The 23,950-nt window shown below is 37.0% G+C and overlaps 1 protein-coding gene across 5 annotated transcripts in view; it reads right to left on the bottom strand.

Annotated features, from left to right (window-relative positions):
• The window catches only part of ADIPOR2 (adiponectin receptor 2), an 83,789-nt gene that overhangs the window by 3,155 nt on the left and 56,684 nt on the right, over nucleotides 1–23,950 (bottom strand). For all 5 annotated transcript variants that reach the window (XM_019464962.2, XM_053895942.1, XM_053895941.1 and 2 more), the window contains exons 3-7: nucleotides 12,459–12,578; nucleotides 7,708–7,879; nucleotides 4,188–4,374; nucleotides 3,742–3,929; nucleotides 1,476–1,669 (exon numbers count right to left, since the gene is read on the bottom strand). In XM_019464962.2, the coding sequence (XP_019320507.1) occupies nucleotides 1,476–1,669; nucleotides 3,742–3,929; nucleotides 4,188–4,374; nucleotides 7,708–7,879; nucleotides 12,459–12,578 (861 nt within the window). The remainder of the gene's footprint in view (nucleotides 1–1,475; nucleotides 1,670–3,741; nucleotides 3,930–4,187; nucleotides 4,375–7,707; nucleotides 7,880–12,458; nucleotides 12,579–23,950) is intronic.

Below are 23,950 nucleotides of genomic sequence, written 5' to 3'. Positions count from 1 at the left end.
ATCAAAGGCCCAAGGATTCCTCCTTGCCCAGCAATGGACAGCAGTTAGACATGGGGAGGTTTTTCTCATTGCTGATAGAGATTTTTATCATGGACTGAATAAAGCACCAGGGCTATGGCCATTTAAATGTTGCTCTCTCCCAGAAAAACTACAGGGATTTCTAGGATTAGGTAGAAGGTCAAAACATATGTCTGCTCAGCTCTAAGAGTCTGGAATTACATGAACATACTCTATCAAAAGACTAGGGAAGCCAGGGACTTTTAATTCCTTCTCAAATAAGAAATTGGTCTATAAGCATGTGATGTTTTTTTCTGACTTAATCTGTTCTTTTGAATGCTAGTTCATTTCTTAAAAGGGGTTATCAATTGCTCAGTGCACCAAACATCACTTCAAAAATTACACTATTCTCTCATTATACTCTCAAAATGAAGAAGTACAGTTGCAAAAACAGTATTCATCAAGGGAAAGATATTGATTTTAAAGGTGTAAACTAGAAGTACCCACAAATCACATCCCAAGAAAGGCTTCCTAGGAAACCAATGGGGATTCATTCTCCCAAAAGTGGGGGGAGAATTATCTCCATAATCAACATCAAAATGATGATGAGGCAATCTCCAAAAGATAAATTAACTAATTTGAACCTGAAAGATTGCCTAAATTAGTATTATCTTCATTTTAGGAGGGCTAAATTAAACTTTGAAGACTAGGTGATCAACTTAGCCTACAATAATCAGCAACAGGTTTGAGGAACAGAATTCCAAAGGTCAGACTTCATATCCAGCAACACTCCAATTCTATACCTATTGAAAATGTTTCAGGCCAATTTCAGTTATAAAATTTTCCATCTGTTGGTCCCTTCTATTTCTTTTCCATCCCTTTTTCCTTCTCTCTTAACCACAATCTAGTTAACTCTACCTCCTATTGTAACCAAACACACATATACACACTCAATCTCTCATTACAAATCACTGTGTTTTAGTATGAAAAAGGACTTTGGTAAAAACTCTAGTCTATCACCCTCATTTTACAAATGAGGAAACCAAAACAAACTAAATGCATGGCCAATTCAGTGTAGTATACAGGAGCACAGATTCTGATATCAGACTAGCCTGATTCAAATTCTGCTCCTACCACCCAGGAGTAACTTGTCCTAATGTTGCTAGTCTCCCTAAACCACATTTCCTAATCTGTAAAATGAAAACATTAATAAAAGTTGCCATACCTTATACGGCCGATGTATTAAATGAGGTAATCTATGTAAAGTGATAACTCACTACCATGCCAACACCAAGTTAGTGCTCAGAAGTCATCACTGTACTTATCCAGAGAAACACTAATGAGGGATAGTTACAACTAGAATACAGGTCTCTCAGTTCTTAGTCTAAAACTTTTTCAATTATTTCACTCCCCGGTCTTCCAATAACAAACTAACAGATATGTATGTATATACACTAACTGCCCCTGATCATACTTACCCAGATATCACACTTGCCGGGAAAGAAGCGTTCAGGGATGCGGGCAGCATACAGGGCAGCGCCTGTGATATAGAGGCTGGCCATCAGCATCAGCCAGCCAATCTGCCCAATGGTGGCAGCCTTCAGGAATCCCTCCGAGATGACATAGTGAAAGGTAGGAATGATTCCACTCAGGCCAAGGCCCAAAAACACTCCTAGCAATCATAAGAACAGAATAAAGCAAAAATGCAGAAGAGAAATAAGGAAGAAGGAGTCAATATTAAAACACAGTACTAGTAATTCTACAAACTGAATATTTCAAGTGTGATGCAACACTGGCTTCTTGTTTGAAAGGAAAAAGGTTCTTCAAACTCTTGGACACTGCCACACCAGACAGCACAGCTAAGTTCTAAAAGACAGATCTATTTACAAATGCAAGGAGCCTCCCGCTAAGAGATGCTTAGTTTAACAAGTCAGCAGTCCTCAAAGGGTACAGAATTGTGTTGCTAAGGGTTTCAAGAATAGACAGTTCTAGGAGTTTGTTTAAACTTCCCTAAATGTTGCCTGTTTATAGACAAAGATTGCAAAACAGAGCAGTTTTACATATTTTATCTTCCCTGTGAAACACCAGATATTCCTGGCGTTTAAGCAGAGTGAAAGGGTGGAGGTGGCAACTGGGCGGAGGGGAGGGCACGACTGCTCCTGAAAGCTCCCAGGCCCAAAAAGTACCAATCTGGTACAGAAATCTATCAGAATCACTCCACCACAGCCCTACTGCTTTCCAGATCATTTATAGCAGTGTTTTTCAAACTTCTGGATAGGACCTAGGTTATAAGATCAACTAAGTGATCTCAATCAACAAATTTTTTTTTAAGTGAACTAAAACAAAGTAAAAATTACTAGACTGTCATAAATAGAATGTTAAGTAAAAGTCTGTAAAAAGCTGAGTAATTTATATGTGTGTGAAGTTATGAATATATACACAAATCTGTGTCCATCAAAACACCACAGGAACACCTCTCAGCAGCCAGTAACTGCTCCTACATTTTGACACAGTTAAAAATGATCTTTAACTCTCAAAATACAGGAGGCATATTGCTTGCTTTGGACATTACCAAATACACTGCTGGTATGCAGCAATATATGTATACACATACATCTCCAAGAGAAGAGGAAAATGGCAATACTCCTCACAGAAGAAAAATCATCATGATCCTGTTTCACTTGTTATTTCCCTCTACGTATTAAATAAAGGCTCTACTGGTCTTTCCTATCATTCTTGGAAGTCAGAACCTCAGGAACTTGGTTCTTCTGATTTGTATCACAGCAGAATGTTTCTTATCTCACATGCTTAAGCAGGCTTAGCACCACAGTTAAGTACTACTGGACGCCAATCCTGACCACTGGTTATCTGCTCATATAATCACTTAAAAAGGGAAGTCGGTAGACTGTTGCTAACAGTGGTCATTAACAAGAAGTTAAATTCTAACTTCTAACCTTCTAGGTAACCGTAGAAGAACCGCAGCTTGGATTTTAATACTCAATGTTTTGTTTTTGTTTTTTTAAAGGTCAAAAGAAAACATACTCCTTTTACTACTAATTGTTCATTCTCAGCACCAGGCTTGGCACTGTGGATAGAAAACTGAAGACATGGTTCTGGCTACAAGGAGTCCCCAGGCTACTGGGAGACAAAAACATGTCTCTCTGAACTCCACACTTCTACAGGAAAGCTCAGCCAAGGCCTTTTGGCTTTCCATATGATCTCCAGCTAAACAAGCCATTATCCTAAATATAAAAAGCCTCTTTATCCTTACATCAGAAGAGATGTATGGTGCCTACTTGAGTAGAATACAATCAGTATGGAGTGAAGTTTTTATTTACCTAAGCAGTACACATGTTAGAATAAAAATATAAAACAAAACAAAAAAAAATGATAACAACAAAAGAACAAATCACTAAAAAAAAAAGTATACTCCAAGCTGACAGACTAAGAATAATCATTGTTTTACAAAGGTTACAGAGCCACTTGCTGCCTTATGGACAGCATACAGCCATAAACTCAAGTGAATTACAAAATATATACATCAGCTCATAAAGCTCACAATACCCTAAACTCTAGTGCTTTAAGATAACTGATGAACACTACTACATAAAAAGCCCTTGAAGAACAGAAACTATGGCTTATTTATATTTGCATCACAAGTACACAGCATAAGACTTGCCAAGTAGGCCTTTAATAAAATGATAAATAAATCAATGTCCAATGCAAAACTCCCGTATCTCTTACCTGCTCTTACTCCTCGATACTGAGGGGTAGCAAACATGTCCCACTGGGAAACTATGATGGCCGCAATGCCCAGCACACAGATGACAATCAAGTAGATGAAGCAAGGTTGTGGATTACAGTAGAAAGAATAATAAAGCCATGGAACAAAACTTCCCATAATAAGAAGAGCAATACCAGAGTAATCCAGTCTAAATTAAGAAAAAAAAAATCCATTTGATGTTAAAAAGTACTGCCCACTACAGGTTCCAATTAATCCCCTATGACATGAGCTAGCAGTAACAGCCAAGAGGCAAACTAGGATGCTTGCTTTAAATTAAAAACTAAATAAATAATTTTTTTTTAAGTTCTCTTCAGATGGTATCAAGAATTCTGCCTACTCTACTGGATGTTTTTCCCTAACCACTGACTCTAATATTTGATTACAATGTAGGCTTTCAGATACGTACTTAGAGAAGAGCCGGGAGACCCCTTCTGAGTGGCAGTAGACTGTGTGGAAGAGCCATGAAAAAGAAAGGCAGAGAATGGCCCCCAAGAAGAATAATCCAAAGACCACCTTCTCTTGCAGAGGGGCCACAAAGGAGATGTTTGGGCGAAACATATAAAAGATCCCCAGGCACAGGAAGAATACACAACCTATGAAAAGAGTGTGGGGAGAGAAAAGATTATCCTTGTGAAGAAACAGTGCTGTATATTCATTAGGCTTTCAGTCCTTCACAATCATAATGATATCTAAATCAAAAGTTCCATAAGAAAAATGTTCCAAATAACTGAGGCTTATCCAAAATTTTGGTCTACTTCATACATGGTTGGTACCCTATACTCCTCAGCCTCAAAAAATGAGTTTGTAGAATACAGTAACTTATTTATCTAACAGCATAATCAAAAAAAAAAAAAATACAATGCTGCTACTCCTTAGAAGGCTAAATTATTCCACTTCTACCTCTAGATCTAGTATAAAATTTCATTTAGAAAGTTTTTGGTGGGGCACCTGGGTGTCTCAGTCAGTTAAGCGCCTGACTGCTGATTATGGCTCAGGTCATGATTTCATGAATTTTGAGTTTGAACCCCATGCTGGTCTCTGCACTGACAGAGCAGAGCCCGTTTGGGATTCTGTCTCTCCCTCTCTCTCTCTCTCTCTCTCTCTCTGCCCCTCCCCCATTCACACTCTTTCTCAAAATAAATAAACTGAAAGAAAGAAAGAAAGAAAGAAAGAAAGAAAGAAAGAAAGAAAGGAAAGAAAGAAAAAGAAAGAAAGAAAGAGAAAGAAAGTAAGTTAGTTAGTTTTTGGCACATATATTGGAGTCCAGCTTTCAAAGGTCCATTTTATGTTTGCTTTGCAATGAATTCTAATACCTCCAAACCCTGGCAAGAAATACAGCTTTCCTCCACCAATAGGTGTCAAGGAATATTATGCTTCTCTGGTCCTGTCCACTGACCCAATAGATTCAAAAGTGAAGGACAATAAATTATGCCCATTTATGTTATTTCATAACCAGTTTTTCAACTGCTCTTTTTCACAATGAGATACATGTTTTTATTGCTTAGGGAAAGGCCACTTAACACAAGGAAGGCACAGAAATTAAGAAGTTAAACATGTGCTCCCTCTCTCTCTGTCCCTCCCCCACACATGCTGTCTCCCTCTCTCTCAAATATAAACAAACATTGGGGCGCCTGGGTGGCTCAGTCGGTTGGGCGGCCGACTTCGGCTCAGGTCATGATCTCACGGTCCGTGAGTTCGAGCCCCGCGTCGGGCTCTGTGCTGACAGCTCAGAGCCTGGAGCCCGTTTCAGATTCTGTGTCTCCCTCTCTCTCTGACCCTCCCCCATTCATGCTCTGTCTCTCTCTGTCTCAAAAATAAATAAACGTTAAAAAAAAATAAAAATAAAAATATATAAACAAACATTAAAAAAAAAAAAAAAAAAAAGAAGTTAAACATGTGCTATGTGACTGGCTGTTCAATCTATTTAATAAATCTTTTACCCCTGAGTTGGAAGTCAGCAACAAGCTGGATTTGATTCTCTATTCCACTCTCACTACACTAGCAGGCAAGAACTTGGAGACACAATGGAAGTCAAATGTGTGATATGAAATGCAAGTCAAATCGGGTAAGCCAGAAAAGATTTAACATATTCACAATGTTATGCGACCATCACTATTATTTAATTTCAGAATATTTTCATCACCCCAAAAAGGAGCCTATACCTATTACATTCATCTCCCACTCCCCATTACCCCACAGCCTTAGACAACCACAATCTACTGTGTCTGTGGATTTTCCCATTCTGAGCATTTCATGTGTATGGATCATACAGTCTGGATTATGCCACTTAGCATAATGTTTCAAGGCTCACCCATGCTGCAGCACATATCAGTACTTCATCTCTTTTTACTGTGAAATAATACTTCATTTGTATGGATATACCACATCCTGTTTACCCATTCACCAGCTGAAAGATGTTTGGATTGTTTCTACTTTTCAACTATTACAAATAATGTTGCAAAAAACATTTGTATACATGTTTTTGTATGAATATGTTTTCAATATTCTCGAGTACCTAACTAAGGAGCAGAACTGCTAGTGACTCAGTTTAACTTTCTGAGGAAGTGCCAAACTGTTTTCCATAAAGACTGTACCATTTTACATTCCTACCAGCAATGTATGAGAGTTGTAATTTTTCTACATCCTTGCCAAGATTTGTTATTTTCCATTTTCTTGATTATAGCCATTCTAGTGAATATAAAGTGGTATCTCATTACATTTTTCAAAGTTTTTGATTTGCATTTCCCAAAATGACTAATGATGTTGAGCATCATTTTTTTTTTTAACTGAAACAGAGTTGACACTTCAGCATCTTTCCATGTGTTTACTGGCCATTTGTAGATCTTTGGAGAAATGTCTATTCAGATGCTTGTCCTTTTCTTGTTTAGTTGTAGAAAGTTATTTACTAGATCCTCATCAGCTGTATGATTTGCAAATATTTTCTCCCATTTTGTGGGTGATCTTTCCACTTTCTTGATAATGTCCTTTGACATACAAAAGTTTTTAACTTTGAGAAGGTCCAACTTATCTATTTTTAATTTGGTTGCTTGTGCCAAATTTAGGCATCAATTCTAAGAAACTGTCACCTAATTCAAGGTCACAAAGATTTACATCTGTGTTTTCGCCTAATGGTTCTATAGTTTTAGTTTAGGTCTTTGATCCATTTTGAGTTACTTTTGTATATGGAGTGATGTAGAGGTCCAACTTGATTCTTTCACATATAATTACTCAGTTTTCCTGAATACCATTTGTTGAAAAGATTAATCTTCCCTCGTTGTACTCTTTCTTTAATATGCAATCATGATGGAAAAAAAATTATAGATCACATTCTACTTCAAGTGAAACTAAAATTGTGAATATTTTAAGTAATGACTTTGAAAAATCAGGGTTTTCTTAAATGTTCATTTTTGTTTTTGAGAAAGACAGAGACAGAGTGCAAGCAGGTAAGGGCAGAGAGAGGGAGACAAAGAATCCAAAGCAGGCTCCACGCTCTGAGTTGTCAACACAGAGAGCAACACGGGGCTCGAAGTCACAAACTGTGAGATCATGACCTGAGCCGAAGTTGGACGCTCAACTGACTGAGCCACGTAGGCTCCCCCAAAATCAGCTTATTCCTATTAAATAACCACCCTCCTCACATTGTTCATTAAAATATTATACACATTTTGTATAGCAAAATGGCCTTGGCCTGGTTCAAGGACACTGCTGACAATCTAAGTAGAGAAAAATATGACTCAGCTATAATAAAATCAAAGTGCAAACTAGGATAACCACAGAGTAAACCAATAAGAAATTATCATTAGAAATTCAGAAAACAAAATGGCAAGTCCCAAATACATTTTAAGTTTTATCCTTAACCCTCAAATACATGGGGGAAAAAAATATAAAGTGAATCACTAATTCCTGACACCATTGATATTACATACCCAAGAGATGGGTCCAGATGTTTCCTGTCTCTGTGTGTATTCTGAAAATGCTCTTAAAACAGGCCCGGAAAGAAGGCATTGGGGGCCGATGTCCATGTAAAAGGAAATCGTTATCCTTGAGCCAGTCTGGTAGTACATCATGAGGGATTACTCGCCATCGGCCTTCCCATACCTGGAAGAAGAATATCAAATACGTATGTGGTTGTGTCAACATAGCAACACTGGTTGCCCTAAAGGAGTGGTTTCAAGCTTGGTTTCAGTCTGGCTAAAGGCAGGGTGAGAGGTCCACATATACAAACTCTCCTTCCTTCATTATCCACAACAAACTTTACCTCTGAAAATTCCCTGTGGTATTAAATATGACCGTTCTTATATTTAATATTTCTGTTGGTGGAAAAAAGAACTACAGTTGACCCCTGAATGTGGGTTTGAAATGCATGGGTCAACTTATATGCAGATTTTTTACAGTACAGTCCTATAAATGAATTTTCTCTTCCTTATGATGTTCTTGGTAACATTTTCTTTCTCTAGCTTACTTTATTTTAAGAATACAGTATAGTTGAGTTTATGTTATTGGTAAGGCTTCCAGTCAACAGAACCCTATTAATAGTTAAGTTGGTATACAGAATTGATGTAAAGAACAAAGGCAAAAGAAAAAAGTAAATTTCCTTACAACTTACAGCCCACTGACAAGTACTTGGGACAGGCAGAGTGGCCTTCTTCCCGGAACTCGCTGATCTCAATGTTAATACTTTGCTAGAGGCAAAAGGCAACCTTAACTTGACATTAGCCTGAACTCCAGGATCCTATAAGTCTTCTTTAACATATGAAGATCCCTTTGGAAACTTTCTTTATCTTTACCCACTCCCCAAGATACATATTAGCAATCACCCTCCAAGCATATGGCCCACTGATACACATCTGAAGGGTCTCATGACAAGTGGTTTTACTAGGCAGTAGTAAATGATCTTTTCTTAATAGCAGCTAGTCCCTCAAGGTCCTGGAAATCTTGCTCCCAAATTCCTTAGAGATTTATGCTATCCCTAACCTCCTCCCAACTTAAAAGTATATAATCAGTCACACATAACCCCAATGCAGCTCTTTCTGCCCACAGGTCCTATCCCATGCTTTAATAAAACCACCTTTTTTGCACCAAAGATGTCTCAAGATTTCTTTCTTGAACATTTGCTCCTGGACCCCAACAACATATCAGAATCACTTTTGTGTCTTCTGCTAAAATCTCTCCCTCTCCCTTCTCTTCCTACCACAACAATCACCAAGGGGTGCCTGGGTGGCTCAGTCAGTTAAGCGTCTGACTTTGGCCCAGGTCATGATCTCACAGTTCGAGCCCTGCTCTGTGCTGACAGCTTAGAACCTGGAGCCTGCTTTGGATTCTGTGTCTCCCTCTCTCTCTCTCTACCCCTCCCCAGCTCATGCTCGTACTCTGTCTCTGTCAAAAATAAACTTAAAAAAAAAAAGAAAAAGAAAATCACCAAGCTTCAGTTTCCTCATTTATAAAATGAAGGTAACAATACTTTGATTACTTCCTAAGGATCAAATGAAATAACCCAAAGCAAGCCCCAGCATCCACCCCACAGGTGGTATGTAATCCTGACCATCCCCAGAGGCTATTTATTACCTACCTAAGAGTTAGTGACTAATCCACCCTCAATCATGCTGGAGAGATGGTAAAGAAACTCAACCTTCACTGCCCTTCAAGTCTCGTCACCACCTCCCCTTCTCCCTTTTCTTCACTGTCCCTCCCCCAAAGACTATAACAGGAAAGGGTCAGGAATTTGGTACTCTTCCTTAAAATAAGTTTGTCAACCTCTGCACTGTTTCTTTTAATGTCTCTCAGCCCAGAGAGTACACATCACAAGGATCACTTAATCCTCAACTAACTTATTTCTACTAACCAGAAGGATACAAGGAAAAATGCCAGGTACGTGGTCAACCTACAGGCTTCAGGTTCAGACAATGACCCCCACACTTATCCCCCAGGGTTCTTGTGACAAATAACACAGCTAAGCTATACAAACTTGGCGCTCTCTCTCTCTCTCTCTCTCTCTCTACTATGCAAAATGACTTTTGTTCCACATCTTCCTGTTCTCTGCTATCCTTAATCCTTCTTACTGAAATACATTTATAAAAGAACTGATCTTCTGTGTAACTCTAAAGGAAATGAGAACAATTTAAGAGTAGACGTGGCCCTCTTAACACTATTGAAACTCACTCTCTAGCCTCCCCACTTCCTGTCTCACCTTCTAACTCAAACTGTGAGGCCTGCAGTTACGGGTGCAAATCTGACCATTCCATGCTTGTTCATAACATACAGTAAAAAAATAATAATGCCAAAAGACTAATCTAGATTTTTAATGTCTACTGGTATAAGGACTTTCTGGAGAGAAAGAGAACATTCCAAGATACTGAATTTCTTTTATCTGATTTTTACTTGAAAAAAGATAGTTACTGTTAATGTTAACTTTACAAGATGCTACTGTTTCACTTTGGGAGAATTTTATATGCTAACAGGGAGAGAAAAAGAGAAATCAATCCTCACAACTGCTCCGTAGTTCACAATATGCAAACAGCTCTGTGTGACCATATGAAAAGTGCTATTGTGTTATCCCACACAGTCAAAATGAACACTTTCTGCAGTCAGAAAGAATATGTTGAGTTTCTTACTAGTTGTATTTGCCTGTAATATCAGAGTGATTTTTTTCTCCACTGTTTCTAAACAAACATTCTAACGGTCTAAACGGAGCCAAGGTGATATACTTTCATAATTATACTGAAATTAGTGTCATATTCAACTGACATTGCAACCTCAATTCTCAACTTGGGAGTCCATCCAAATGCCAACCCAAACAGGCATCCTCTTTTACTTCTCCATAGTAAAAAGGATAGGATCACAGCTTAGTCAAATACATATTCATTTATAAGCAGAACAAAGGCACTGCATAGAAGAAATGTCTGAGCAATGGTCCACTGGATTCATATTAGACCATTAACGCACAAAACATTTATTCTTAATTGAAGGCTGGGAAAAAAGAGACCATGATCAAACTTAGACACTCAATAAAGATTATATGATTTTATTTCCCCTATTCCTATAAGAAAAGCTTTTCCAAAAGGGATAGTAAGTATACAAGCAAGGCCACAGGACACTTCATTTTAAATACTGTTTACTTGCTTCCAATACAAGAAAAAAATTTTTTCTAGTGTCAAGTACACTCAGGTGCACTACGGCAGCAGGTGAAGCAAGCCTGGAGAATGTCATGTCACAGGAAGCCCCTTCAGACCACTCTCACAGACAAACTCTAGAGGGTGATAAGGGAATGGTAATAATTTTTGTGCTCCATTCAGTTTTCTTCAGTAAATCATAGTTTGGAGCAAACAAATGCCCTAGTTATTCTCCCATTAGCTGTCACACTGAAAGTTTTATTTGCTTTATTCTTTACTCTTAGTTCAGAAAAAGAGAATAAAAAAGAATAAAAGAGAATAGGACCCCACTGATCTATAAATATTAAAAATCCGTAATGGCCCAGACACTAAATATCCAACTTTGAGAGATTTACCATCAAATTTGCCTGTTGAAAAACAAAATGTATCTTCTATATACTTTTGTATTCATTCTCCTAAGACAGCAATCACTAGAAAGAATGCATTGTTTTGCTTGGCTTTTTGCTATGGTTTTGCTTGGTTTTTTTTTCATCAATTTTCAAACACTGATTAAAATTTCCTAGGCTCTAAGTAGACCCATAAATATTTATACCCCTCCCTCACCACTCTTCATCCATCCCTTTATCTTAGAAGGGGTGTCTATAATGTCCTCTTCTCATCCTCTTGTCCAAAGTATAGTATTCTAGAGTCAACTGGCCCCAATTATTTCTACCACCACTGTGAATGTAAGCAAACCTAATTTAGTTTTCAGGATCCAAGACCACAGGCATAAAAAGTCTTGGTTTCATGAAACCCATGAAAAAGCTAAGAGTCACAAAAATTTCTCTCTAAATGATCAAGAGTTCTCCAGAAATATTTAACAAATGAATTTATTTACACATACAAACATAGATTGACTTGTGACTTTAGATCTGTCAGAGCCCTATCTAATGATCACATTATCAAGTAGCTGTAAATTTACCAGTGTCCCTATTTTCTCTAAGAAAGCACCCCCAATTCCAGTTACCGATTTAGAAGGAAAAAATCCCCACAATAGGTCTTAAAGAATCAGATAATGTGTTAGAATAAAAACTTTAGAGACTGAAAACATGCCAGCTAAATTGGAAATCCTGGATGTTCATGAAAACCAGGAAATTTCTATCTAAAGAATAGTTTGATTAGCCAAATAATCTTTAGCAAAATTAGCACATTTGCCATCACAGTCAAATAACAAAAGAGATTCAAGGCACTTGGGACTTCAGTATCTCTAGGCATCATCTCCCCCCACACACACACACAACTTTCATCCTGTCTTATCTAAACTATCAACAAGACATCTATTCTGTTAACTTACATCAGGAAACACTTGTTAATAGATGGATATTCTAGTTTTATCACAACCTTATCATGGCTGCTGCAGGCAAACAAATGTATTTTGTCTTAAACAGGGTTAAAGTCATGATATTGTTTCTGTCTCCATTTTGCTACAGATTATCCCCAGAGTAAACCAAAGGCAGCTCTCCTTAAAGGTTTCTGTTTGGGAAGGGTTAAATATATAGCATAGGAATAACAAGAAACTGTCATCTTACCTTACAAACAAATTCTTCCATTCTTTCCATAGCATGATGTGCTTGTAAAAGAGGGGATATACCCATAAACCCCTCATCTTCCTGAGAAACTTCATCATTGCACTCATGTTCCTCAGAGATCTGTAAGGCAATCAAAGAAACAGTCAGGGACAGAGACCAGGGCCAAATGAAAGAATCAATACACTTTCTTTGAAAAATTATAAATGAAGCAATTCTCTCTTAAGGTCAAAGCAAGGCCTCAAACAAGTAACAATGTAGGAAGTAAAGTCAGTTTATTATAGAATTAGGACTATTAAAAATGAACAACAGTTAATTAATTCTTCTCTAACAGACAAATGAAATACAAGAACATTCCTATGTTTGTTTTAGTAGCAAATTCCTGGGGTAGCTTGAATGGTTCATTTTTTGTTTTAAGAATATATTCACAGTTCACATATTATTACTACAAAATTGAGAAATTACTGAGGGGAAAAATCTCCAGGAACCCCACCTGGTGTGTATAAAATAAATAATTGTAATGCAATGTGGTAAGTGCTCTAGAGAGAAAAAAGGGGAAAAAAAAGAAAAAAATTTTACTCAATTCTTAAGATATGCCAAGCATAAAAGAAAGGACTTTATAAAGGCCATCTAACTTAATCCTGACAGCCACTTTATCATTAGATAAGTTTTCTTATCCCCATTTAACATATAAAGAACATTAGGCAAAAAGGTTAAATAAGTTGCCTAAGGTTAAGACTAATAAAGTGAAAAAGTAAAAACCCCCCACCCACTGCCTTTCTACATTCTTGACAAAATGAAGAAAGAAATGATAATCTGGTTAGACCTTAAGAAATAAATCACTAAAATTAAGACTTCTATTTCCAGATGAAGCTTCTACTAGACAGAAGGATACTGTGAGAAGGGCAACTGACCAGAAGTCAGAAGACCTAAGTCTGGTTTTGCCACTAATATCCATGGAACTTTATATAGGTCTCTCAACCTTTCTGAGCCTCAAGTTCCTCATTTCTAATCTAAAAGAGGAGTTTAAAACTAAACAATCTCTACAGTTTTCCCTATTCTCTAAAATTCTGATATTCTGCAACTTAGTGAATAAATGAAAGCACAAGAGAACGGTAATTCCATATCTAATAAGTCTGCTAAGATAAATAGTACTGCTAACATACCTGCATGAAGAAATGAAATGACCTTCTACCTCCAGTCAGAAAACTGGTAAAGGATGAACATGTAGGCACAATAGGTAATCTACCACAACACTTGAATTTGGACATGTTTAAAATGAAATCCTAAGATTTTAGTTTCCTACTCTTTACTCTTCAAGATAACTAGGGGCTTAAGTATTAAGACGCATGTAAGACATGTAACATACCCAATCTCAACTGTTAAAAAATTATCTTCTCCAAGAAATCTATCTTGACTCTGCTTCTCTACAATTCTTACTTATAAAACACCCTCTCTTCATTACTTACCTAAAACTTATTGACTGTCCTTCGGTGCCCAGTTTCTCATGATTGCCACTTTCCCCCAAGGCACTTTTAGTTTGCTTCTCCCATTCCCAGAAAATTTTATTAACCTAGATATACTACATGTTTATGTGCTATGGCTCTTCGGAGGGCTACAAACCACTGTAATATTTAAGACTTTTTCAAATCCCCCTCAATCAAGAAGCAGTTTTCACCAGAGAATATACATGCCCTAATCCATAGCAACTGCCTCCCTTTCTGAACTTCTCTAACACTTGAAGTCTGCAGCTCTCATTTGACAACGAATATAATATCTGATTTACAGCTCGTCTCATTGACTTATACTGTTTTATTTCGTGTTTGACTGGATTTTACTTTTTTAGTGTATCATTTCCTAAAGAAGACTTTAAGTGTCTTTGTGGTCTTCTTTCCCATGGCCCCGAGAACAGTTCTCTGTAATATGTTATATACTTCATGGTGGCCTCAATTAATTAATTAATGCTTTAAAATTTTTTCAACAAAAATTGTTAAAGGATTGTGCCTAATAAAACATAAGATTAAAATGATAAACTTCATTAAAACATCAAATACAGGGCACCCAGGTGGCTCTGTCGGTTAAGCGTCTGACTTCAGCTCAGGTCATGATCTCTCGGCTTTTGAGTTCAAGCCCTGAGAGTCAGACTCTGACAGCTCAGAGCCTGGAACCTGCTTCAGATTCTGTGTCTCCCTCTCTGTGCTCCTTTCTCGCTCCCACTCTCTCTCAAAAATAAATAATAAAAAAATGTTTTTAATCAATTATATGAAAACTGAAAATAGATAATAGTTTAAAATGATTGGCAGACTGATTTTAAAGTATAAAATATAAATTTATATATAAAATGTAAAACAGCTCAAATATTTATACATGTTCAACATGTATTTAATTCTTCACAAAGAGTAACAGAAACAAAGATTCAGTCTGGACTTTCTACAAATAAATTATGCCAGCAGTTTCTAATAAAACTACAGATGAGCACATAAAGTAGAACTATAGTTAAATGTTTCCTGTACTATCATAAGTAAAATCCTATTACAAGTTGTAGACCTGTCTGACATATCAATGGGATTACTTACAACCAGTTAGTTTTGAGTATCAGGTTAATAATGCATTTGGATCCACAGAAGACTACTGATAGGAAAAGGTAAGCCAGCCTCCCTGGCAAACTAAAGTCATTTTATGCACTTAATCTTAAATTATAGACTTAGATAAGAAAGGAGGATAAGGTGACCTTTCTCCATAGGTACTCACCACTATACCCATATACAGAAAAGAGAGATGAATGGTTCAACTTCCCAATCATGGGGAGGGAAGAGGAATAATGACCCTGTTGCTGGGGAAGAAACAGGTTCACATCTTCAGCAAAGCTAATACATGTTTATTGAAAGAAAACAAGTACATTCAGAATGCAAGATGTATGGTCTAAGTCAAATACCAACTAGTGTACAAAAACACTGTTTATACATTTAGTCAAATATTTTTTTTAGGAAAAGGTGGCTTGCCATAATGGATTAAGAGTGAGTCTAAAGTCAGATAAACAGTGACTACTGATAAATTCTATCATCTTTGACAAGATTGTATTTAACTAAAGCATCAGTTCCCTTACCTGTGAGATGATTTTAACAATATTGTATCTACAATACAGAAGTTTTCAGGATCAAAGATAATAAATAAAAAGAAACTATCACAGGGCCCAGGACTCAGAAGACAAGAAATAAATGATGGTCCTTACTATTATGATGATGGGCTAGGTACTAAGAACATTAAAGTTAGTATCAAAACCTAGTGGAGAAGCCATGCATGTAAGTAAATACAGCAAGGAACTAGTGAACAGTATGAACTGTATGAAAAAGGTCTGATGCAAATAGAAAAATATTTAACTTTGGCACTGCTGGGAAGTTTTCTAGAAAAGTAACATCTGAACCAAGCCCTGGAAAACGTGTAAGAATCTGGAGCAGAGGAAAAGTAGGACAACCATAAAGGTTGTTCTCTTTATCTGACTTAATACCTTGAAAATTCAGAGACCTGGGAGCACGGGGGGGGGGGGGGGGGGGGGGACAAACACAAAACTAAAGATCAGGGCAACCTGGTTTCAAATGTCTCTTTTGTGATGATTTTTTTTTTTTTTTTGGTCTAAGGAAGTTTACAAAATGCTTAACTATATACTTCAACAAATACAGTTAAAACAGTCCAGGTTTTAGAGTCAGAGGCCTGGAAGAAATGGCCTATTCATTTCAACCAATACACCATATTATACATTTCAAAAAGAATTTTGGATGATGAAAAATATTGCACCAGGACTCTAGAGATCTGCATTTTAGGCCTCAATTGTCTAGGCTTACTTACTACCAAATCCTCCACTGCCTTGTACCTTTGACCCTTCATTCTAACTATGCTGAACATTTAACAGGTTTAGATACCAGTACACACCAGTACATACTCGATACATGTTAGCTATTATTGGTACTATTCCCTAAAAGCATCATGCTATTTACTTCTGTGTCTTCACATCTGTTCCTTCTGTCCAGAATGTCCTTAGGCTTTTCTCTTAGTTAACTCTGAAACTCAAATTTTACCTCCCTAGATGCCCAGGTGAAATTAGAGTTGCTCCCATAGTACACTCCACAATCACATAGCACTTAGCATAAATGTATCAATATACTTGTCTGTCCTTCTGACTAGAGTGTCAGCTGCTTAAAGGCAGACACTATGTCTTATCTTTGTATTCCAAGAGTGCTAATACATACTTTAAAAAAAAAAAAACAAACACCAGAAACATCTGCAGAAAATTGATGCATCTTTTAAAAAAATTTTTTTAATGTTTGTTTATTTTTGAGAGAGAGTGAGAGAGAGAGAGAGACAGAACGAACAAGCAGGGGAGGGGCAGAGAGAGAGGGAGACACAGAATCTGAAGCAGGCTCCAGGCTCTGAGCTGTCAGCACAGAGCCCCCACAAACGGTGAGATCATGACCTGAGCTGAAGTTGGACGCTTAACCGACTGAGCCACACAGGTGCCCCAATTAATGCATGTATCTTTACTAAAACTAAATGACTCTTGGTATTCCCTCCATTCTGATATTCCAGGAACCAAGTTTAGGTACTTGGAAGAAAGTTGGGACTTTTTTTTTTTTTTTTTTGAGAGAGAGAGAGAGAGAGAGAGAGAGAGAGAGAGAGAGAGAGAGAGAGGAAGAAGGGGCATATAGGGTGGGGGGAAGAGGGGATCTCACGAACCGTGAGATCATGATCTGAGCGGAAATCAACAATCAGATGCTTAACTGATTAAGCACCTTAACCAGGTGCCCCAGGTGGGGCTATTTAATAGGAAATAGTAGTGTGTCAGAAGGAAAAGCTTACGAGGTAGGGGGTAGGGTTGGGGTTGTGGGGAAGCAGGCTAAATTAGTTCAGTTTGAAGCAGTTAAAGGTCCAATACAGAGGTCAGTACTAAGATGACAGATTTAGAAATCACTTTTGTGAAAAGACTACTGAAGTTGAGGTGGCTGAGATAGAAGAGTAAATTCAGGATGTGTTTACCACAATCTATTGCAACTACTTGAGCATTATTACAAAGGAAGGACAGCAAAACAGAATTGTTACTTATTGTGTACTAACCACATCCCAGACACTGTACTAAGTGCTTTCACAAATTAAATAATCAAATCCTCAACAACTTTCTGAGATGAGTATTTCCATCCCCATTTTATGATATGGAAATCCAGACCAAGTGTGGTACATAAAGAAATGGAATCTAAGGGAAGTTACACAGCCCTAAGTGATACCTTGATTCCCAACCTAATGACATTATCTTACATAGATGAATTAAATTCCTTGTCAATTTCTATCATGCATTTTTTAAACTAATATTACAAATATGGCCATCATGTGGGGGTCTGTTAAATGTTTTTGATGTTTAAAGAAGGAAAGGGGTTATTCTTGAACCAGCAAGTCCATTCCTAAGTATACAGCTAACAGAAATATTTCTATATGTTCACCAGAAGTATTAGAATATTCATAGAAATACTATTTATAATAGCCTGAAACTTGAAACAACCCAACTAGCCTTTAATAATAGAATAAAGGTGTTATAGTCACACAAAGAAAAGCTATAGATAGAAAAGTAAAAATGAACAAACTATAGCTACACAAAGTACAAATGAATTTAATGTACATAATACTGAATGAAAGAAGCCAGATACAAGAGACATATTGAATGGTTCAGATGACATAAAGTACAAAGACAGGCAAAACTAACCTATACATTAGAAGTCAAGGTAATAGTTACCTCTGGGAAAGGGATAGGCAGGCATCACTATGAAGGAGGGAAGGTATTAAGGGGGCCTCTAGGGATACTGGTTACACAAGTAGTGTCCAGTTTATAAAAATTTACTGAACTATTCACTTATGACATATCCACTTTTCTGTATGCATATTATATACTTCAATAAGGTTTTTTTTGTTTTTTCTTTCTCAAAAAATTTGGGAAATGATGCAGAAGGGATTAGACATTCAAATCCAGGTCTCTCTGAACTCAAAACTCTGGGTTTTGGGGTTTTTTTTTCCCTTTTACCGAACTGCTTCCTTTGAGATTATCTACTGAAGCACAGAAATGGCTTCACTAAATAAAACCAAATTTGGTAAAAGTGATAAAAGTAGCTATTAAGTAGGGCTATTTAAGCAAAGATACCTAATTAGGTCAATCTATGAAAAACTAATTATGACCCTCATTCAAGTTTTATCCTCTAACAAGAGTTAAAACTACAGGGGGGTTGAGGAAACTTTAGATATCACCTAGTTCCAACAACTTCATTTCAATATTAAGAAAATGAGGCCCAAAGAAATAAAATTGGCAAAAACCACACAACTGGCTGGCAGCAGACCAGGACTAAAACGCAGGTTCAATCATTCATTCATTTTTTTCCTTACTTACTGAGCAAATACAATATTCCCAGACTATTTAGGTGCTGAACATAGAACATAGACATGTTCAGGGCGCCTGGGTGGCTCAGTCTGTTAAGTGTCCAACTTTGGCTCGGTTCATGATCTCATGGTTCGTGAGTTTGAGCCCCACGTCGAGCTCTGTGCTGACAGCTCAGAGCCTAGAGCCTGTTTTGGATTCTGTTGTCTCCCTCTCTCTCTGCCCCTCCCCTGCTTGTGCTCTCTCTCTCTCTGTCTCTCTCTCAAAAATAAACATAAAACAATTACAAAAAAAAAAAAAAAAGAACACAGACATGTTCAGGTTAGTGAAAACATAATAACAAAGTCAATTTTTTTAAAGATGATTACAAAGTCTAATAAGAACAATATCCAACAGATTATGTCCTGTTCTTTGGATTGGGCAATCTTCCTTTTTAAGGTGAAACTTAAGCAAATCTTTTCTTTCTGACACAAATACAGGCCTCCAGTGATGTACCGTATCCAACATTTGTAAGTACTTTCCATGTACTAGGCATTGTTCTCACTGCTTTACAGGTCCTATGCTCACTACAACACTGCGAGACAAAGTACATGTTATCAGATACTCCATTTACAGAAAAGGACACATTTAGTTACTCTGGGCCAAGGTTTACTCTGCTGAAGTTCCACCAGTCTAGAACTATACATATGTATCATGAAAAGGAAAAGGCTATAATCGCTTGTTCTCAAATTCTAAGTGTGCCCCAGAATCATGTGAGGGAGTTTGTGAAAACTAGATTCCTATTGCAGAGATTTTAATTTTAAAGGACAACCGGGGATGAGGCACTGACCTCCCATGTAGTCAAAAATCCTGTATAACTTCTGACTCCTCAAAAACTACTAACAGTCTACTATGGATCAAAAGCCTTAAAAATAACATAAACATTTGACTAACACATATATTGTATGTTACATACTGTATTCTTACAATGAAGTAAGCTAAAGAGTTATTTAAAAAGAGAATATATATATATTTATAGTACTAGTACTACATATATCAAAAACCTCTATATAAGTGGACCCACACAGTTTAAATCTGTATTGTTTTTCTTTTTTTTTTTTCTTTTTTTAACATTTACTTATTTATTTTGAGGGAGAGAGAGTGCAAGCACAGGGGAGGGGCAGAGCAAGAGGGAGAGCGAGAATCCCAAGCAGGCTCAGCACTATCAGTGCAGAGCCTGATGTGGGGCTTGATCTCATGAATGGGGAGATCATGACATGAACCAAAATCAACAAAGGGATGCTTAATCAACTGAGTCACCCAGACGTCCCTAAACCCGTATTGTTTAAGGGTCAACTGTATTTGATTTCCAGTACAGTCCTCTTTCTTAAACCATTTTGCTTCTTAAGGAATCAAGCAGATTAACCTCTCCATTCCCTCAAATAAAGGACTCCCACACACAGGGAAATGAATGTAACTGTGCACACAGATATTTCATTTGATGCTAAGAGTCAATTCTACAATTACAATGGATCACTACCACTTGTCAGTCTCTTTTCCCACAATTTTGACCATCTATGAAAACAGTGTCCTTGAAAATGTATTAAAGGCAAATAAGCAAACTGCCAAATCACACTTTTGACAATAAACCAGTGAAAAGAAAAACTCCAGCCCCCGTGAAGAGAAGTATATGATCCTCCAATAAGAGTCCCTGTGTATTAACTCACATAAATTCAATGGAACCTCAGTTCCATCACCTGTAAAACAGATACTATTAATACCTACTCTATAAGGCTCCTCTAGGAATGAATGAGATGATATGTGCAAGAGAGCTTAGAAAGTTGCCTCATACATTGCATAGGCTCAATAAATATGAGCTATCATTCTTCTGATAAATAATAAGAGTGCACTTATTTTATCAAAGATTAAATAAGTGTGTTAACTAATTTTCCCTGATCATCAAAATAGCATACCCCAATATTCTCTTTCTATACATCTCTTTATGGAAACTACTTGAGACAATTTAGACCTAGAATACTATATTGGCTACTGATAAACTCATTCACCTATATGTTATACGCCTACCATGGATCAAAAAGACTGGTCTAGGATCTGAGGATGGGGTAAGCAAAAGGCAAGATTCTTTCCACTATGGAACACAGTCTACAAGCAAAAATAACTAAATATCTATCTAATGATAGAAATACATAATTACAAGCTGTGATATGTATTGTGATGAAATATAAAAGTTACGATTAAAGATAAGAATGGGAAAGATGAAATAGAATAAATTAGGGAATAGAGAATTTGTGAAAGGTTTCTCTAAGGAAATAATACTGAACTTGAATACTAAAGAATAAGCAGCAATTAGCCAGAGGTGTGGATCTACAAACACCCCAGGCAAAGAAAACAGTCATGTTTGAAGACTCTCAAGCTGGAAAGAGCCTAGCCTGTTTAAGGAACTGAAATAAGGCCAGTGTGGTTGAGGCTCACTGACCAAGGAGGAGAACACTGTGAAATAAACTTAGGCAGAGAGGTGAGATCATCAGAGTCCTGAAGATTATGGAAAAGAGTGGGGTTTTTGTCCTAAGTGCAATGAGAAGCAAATGATTTTTTAAAAATGGAAATGGCTAATAAACTGCATTTTTAAGAGTTCTCTTAGGGGTGCCTGGGTGGTTCAGTCAGATGAGTGTGCAACTCTTGATTTCAGCTCAGGTCATGATCTCAGGGTTGTGGGATTGAGCCCCACATTGGGCTCTGCACTGGGCATGGAACCTGCTTAAGATTCTCTCTCTCTCCTTCCCTCTGCCCCTCTCCCCTGCTCACACTCTCTCAAACAAATAAATGAAAGCATTCTCCTTTGCAACTGTGTGAAGAACACACTGGACAAGAACAAACAAAACAGAAAGCCCTGTTAGAAGATCTAGCCCAATATTCCAATATTCCAGATGGGAGATGACAGAAGCTTAAAGTAGTGACAGTATAGGTGAAAAGAAATGGATCATTAAAAGTTGAACAGACACAACCTGAGTTTTGTAATAGATTTGAATTCGGTTTCTATTTCCAAAGTCTTCAAAGAGGTTAAATAATTAAAATCTTCAGCCACAGCTAACCTAGGAAGGTCTCCTGATAAAAACTCAAGAGTCAACTGTGACCACAATGAGATGCCACTTCACACCCACTAGGATGGCTATATTCAAAAAGGCAGATAAAAATAAGTGCTGGCCAGGACATGGAAAAAATGGAACCCTCAAACATTGCTAGTAGGGATGTAAAATGGTACAGTTGCTACAGAAAACAATCTGGCAGTTCCTCAAAATGTTAAACAGAGTTAACACATGGCCCAGTGAAAAATCACTCCTGTGTCTATACCCAAGAGAAATGAAATCATATGTGCACACAAAAACTTCTACATGAATGTTCATATCAATATACTCAATAAAGTATAATATGTCCATACAATGGAATATTACTCAGCCATAAAAGAGAATGAAGTTCTAATATGCAAACAACATAAATGAATCTTGAAAACATTATGCTAAGTAAAAGAGCTGGTCATAAAACACCACACATTGTGTGATTCCATTATATAAAAAGTTCAGAACAGGAAAATCCATGGAGACAGAAAGTAAACTGGAAATTAGCTGTCTAGGCTTGGGGTGTGGGAACAGGGTATGACAGCTAATGGCTAAGAGGTTTCTTTTAGAGATGATAAAAATGTTCTAGATTAGATTGTTGTGATGGTTGCACAATTCTGTGAATATACTAAAACTTTTGAATTATACACTTTAGGATGTAATTTATATATGAATTATTTCAATATTTTTTAAGAGTCAACTGTGAGTAAATGTGACATTTTCCTTTAACAAACAGCAAATAAATTCAACTTGATTTCCCAAATATTCCTCGGAGAACATGTATAGATTTGTCTTTTTGTAAATCATGTTTCTGAGAAGTTTTTAGTACATTTTAAGTAAAACAGAACTATAACTTTAGGCACTAGTTTTTAAACAGAAGTGAGCATCTTAATCACTTGTGAAGCTTTTAAAAACTACATTCATCCAGGACCCAAATATGCTGATTTAGTATGTTAGAATTAAATCCTGGCATTTGTGTTTATTTTCCTTAAAGGGCCATAGGCGATCAGATAAGCATTCCTAACAGATTCACTGACTTAAAGGAACCTGTTGATATACACTTGATCATAAAGACATATCACTCTGTAATGGATTACAACTACCTTTAACCCATTTTTTTTTTTATAAATTCAGAATTTCACTTTTTATTTAAAAAAAAAAAAGACACTCCTGTTATCTTTTCTATTACATTTTTATTCTTATGCACAATTGGCATTTAATGTACCTAGAGAGTCTAATGGAAACTGCCACATTTTTTAAAAGCCTATGCAATGTACTTAAGTTGTACATCTTAAAAAGAGGAACATATAGGGGTGCCTGGGTGGCTCAGTCGGTTGAGCGTCCGACTTCAGCTCAGGTCACAATCTCGCGGTCCGTGAGTTCGAGCCCGCGTCGGGCTCTGGGCTGATGGCTCAGAGCCTGGAGCCTGCTTCTGATTCTGTGTCTCCCTCTCTCTCTGCCCCTCCCCCGTTCATGCTCTGTCTCTCTCTGTCTCAAAAATAAATAAAAAAACGTTAAAAAAAAATTTTTTTTTTTTTTTTAAAAAAGAGGGAACATATAGACAAAGAAAATAATGCAAAATTATCAGAAATGTGGAAGACCGCACCATGATAACGTTAGGTTTATTTAATTTCAAAGTAAGCAAAAAATCCATTGAAAGGTTAGAATGCATCTGAGAGGCAAAATTGTCCTGGCCTAACAAAAAATAAGGTGTGTGCAACAATTCTGTCAAAATACAAGTACCAATAGTTGAATCTAACCTCTGGGTTCAACATAAATACTCAGGCAGAGTTTGGAATTGAGAAATATGAAGTCAACCTGCTGCCAATTTTTATAAAGGCAGCTTTGTTCAGACGAGAGTGCAGAGGACTAATTAATTAGCACATGCTCTCGTATACATGTGAACTTAGACAAATTACTCAAACTTTCTAAATCTTACTTTTATCCACTTTTTAAAAGAGATCATA

Source organism: Panthera pardus, unplaced genomic scaffold (assembly GCF_024362965.1).
Source record: "Panthera pardus isolate Hobbes unplaced genomic scaffold, ASM2436296v1 HiC_scaffold_6, whole genome shotgun sequence".
In the NCBI taxonomy this organism is placed as follows: domain Eukaryota; kingdom Metazoa; phylum Chordata; class Mammalia; order Carnivora; family Felidae; genus Panthera; species Panthera pardus.
The sequence above is the reverse complement of the archived record's forward strand: the minus strand, read 5'-3'. Positions and strand labels throughout refer to the sequence as shown.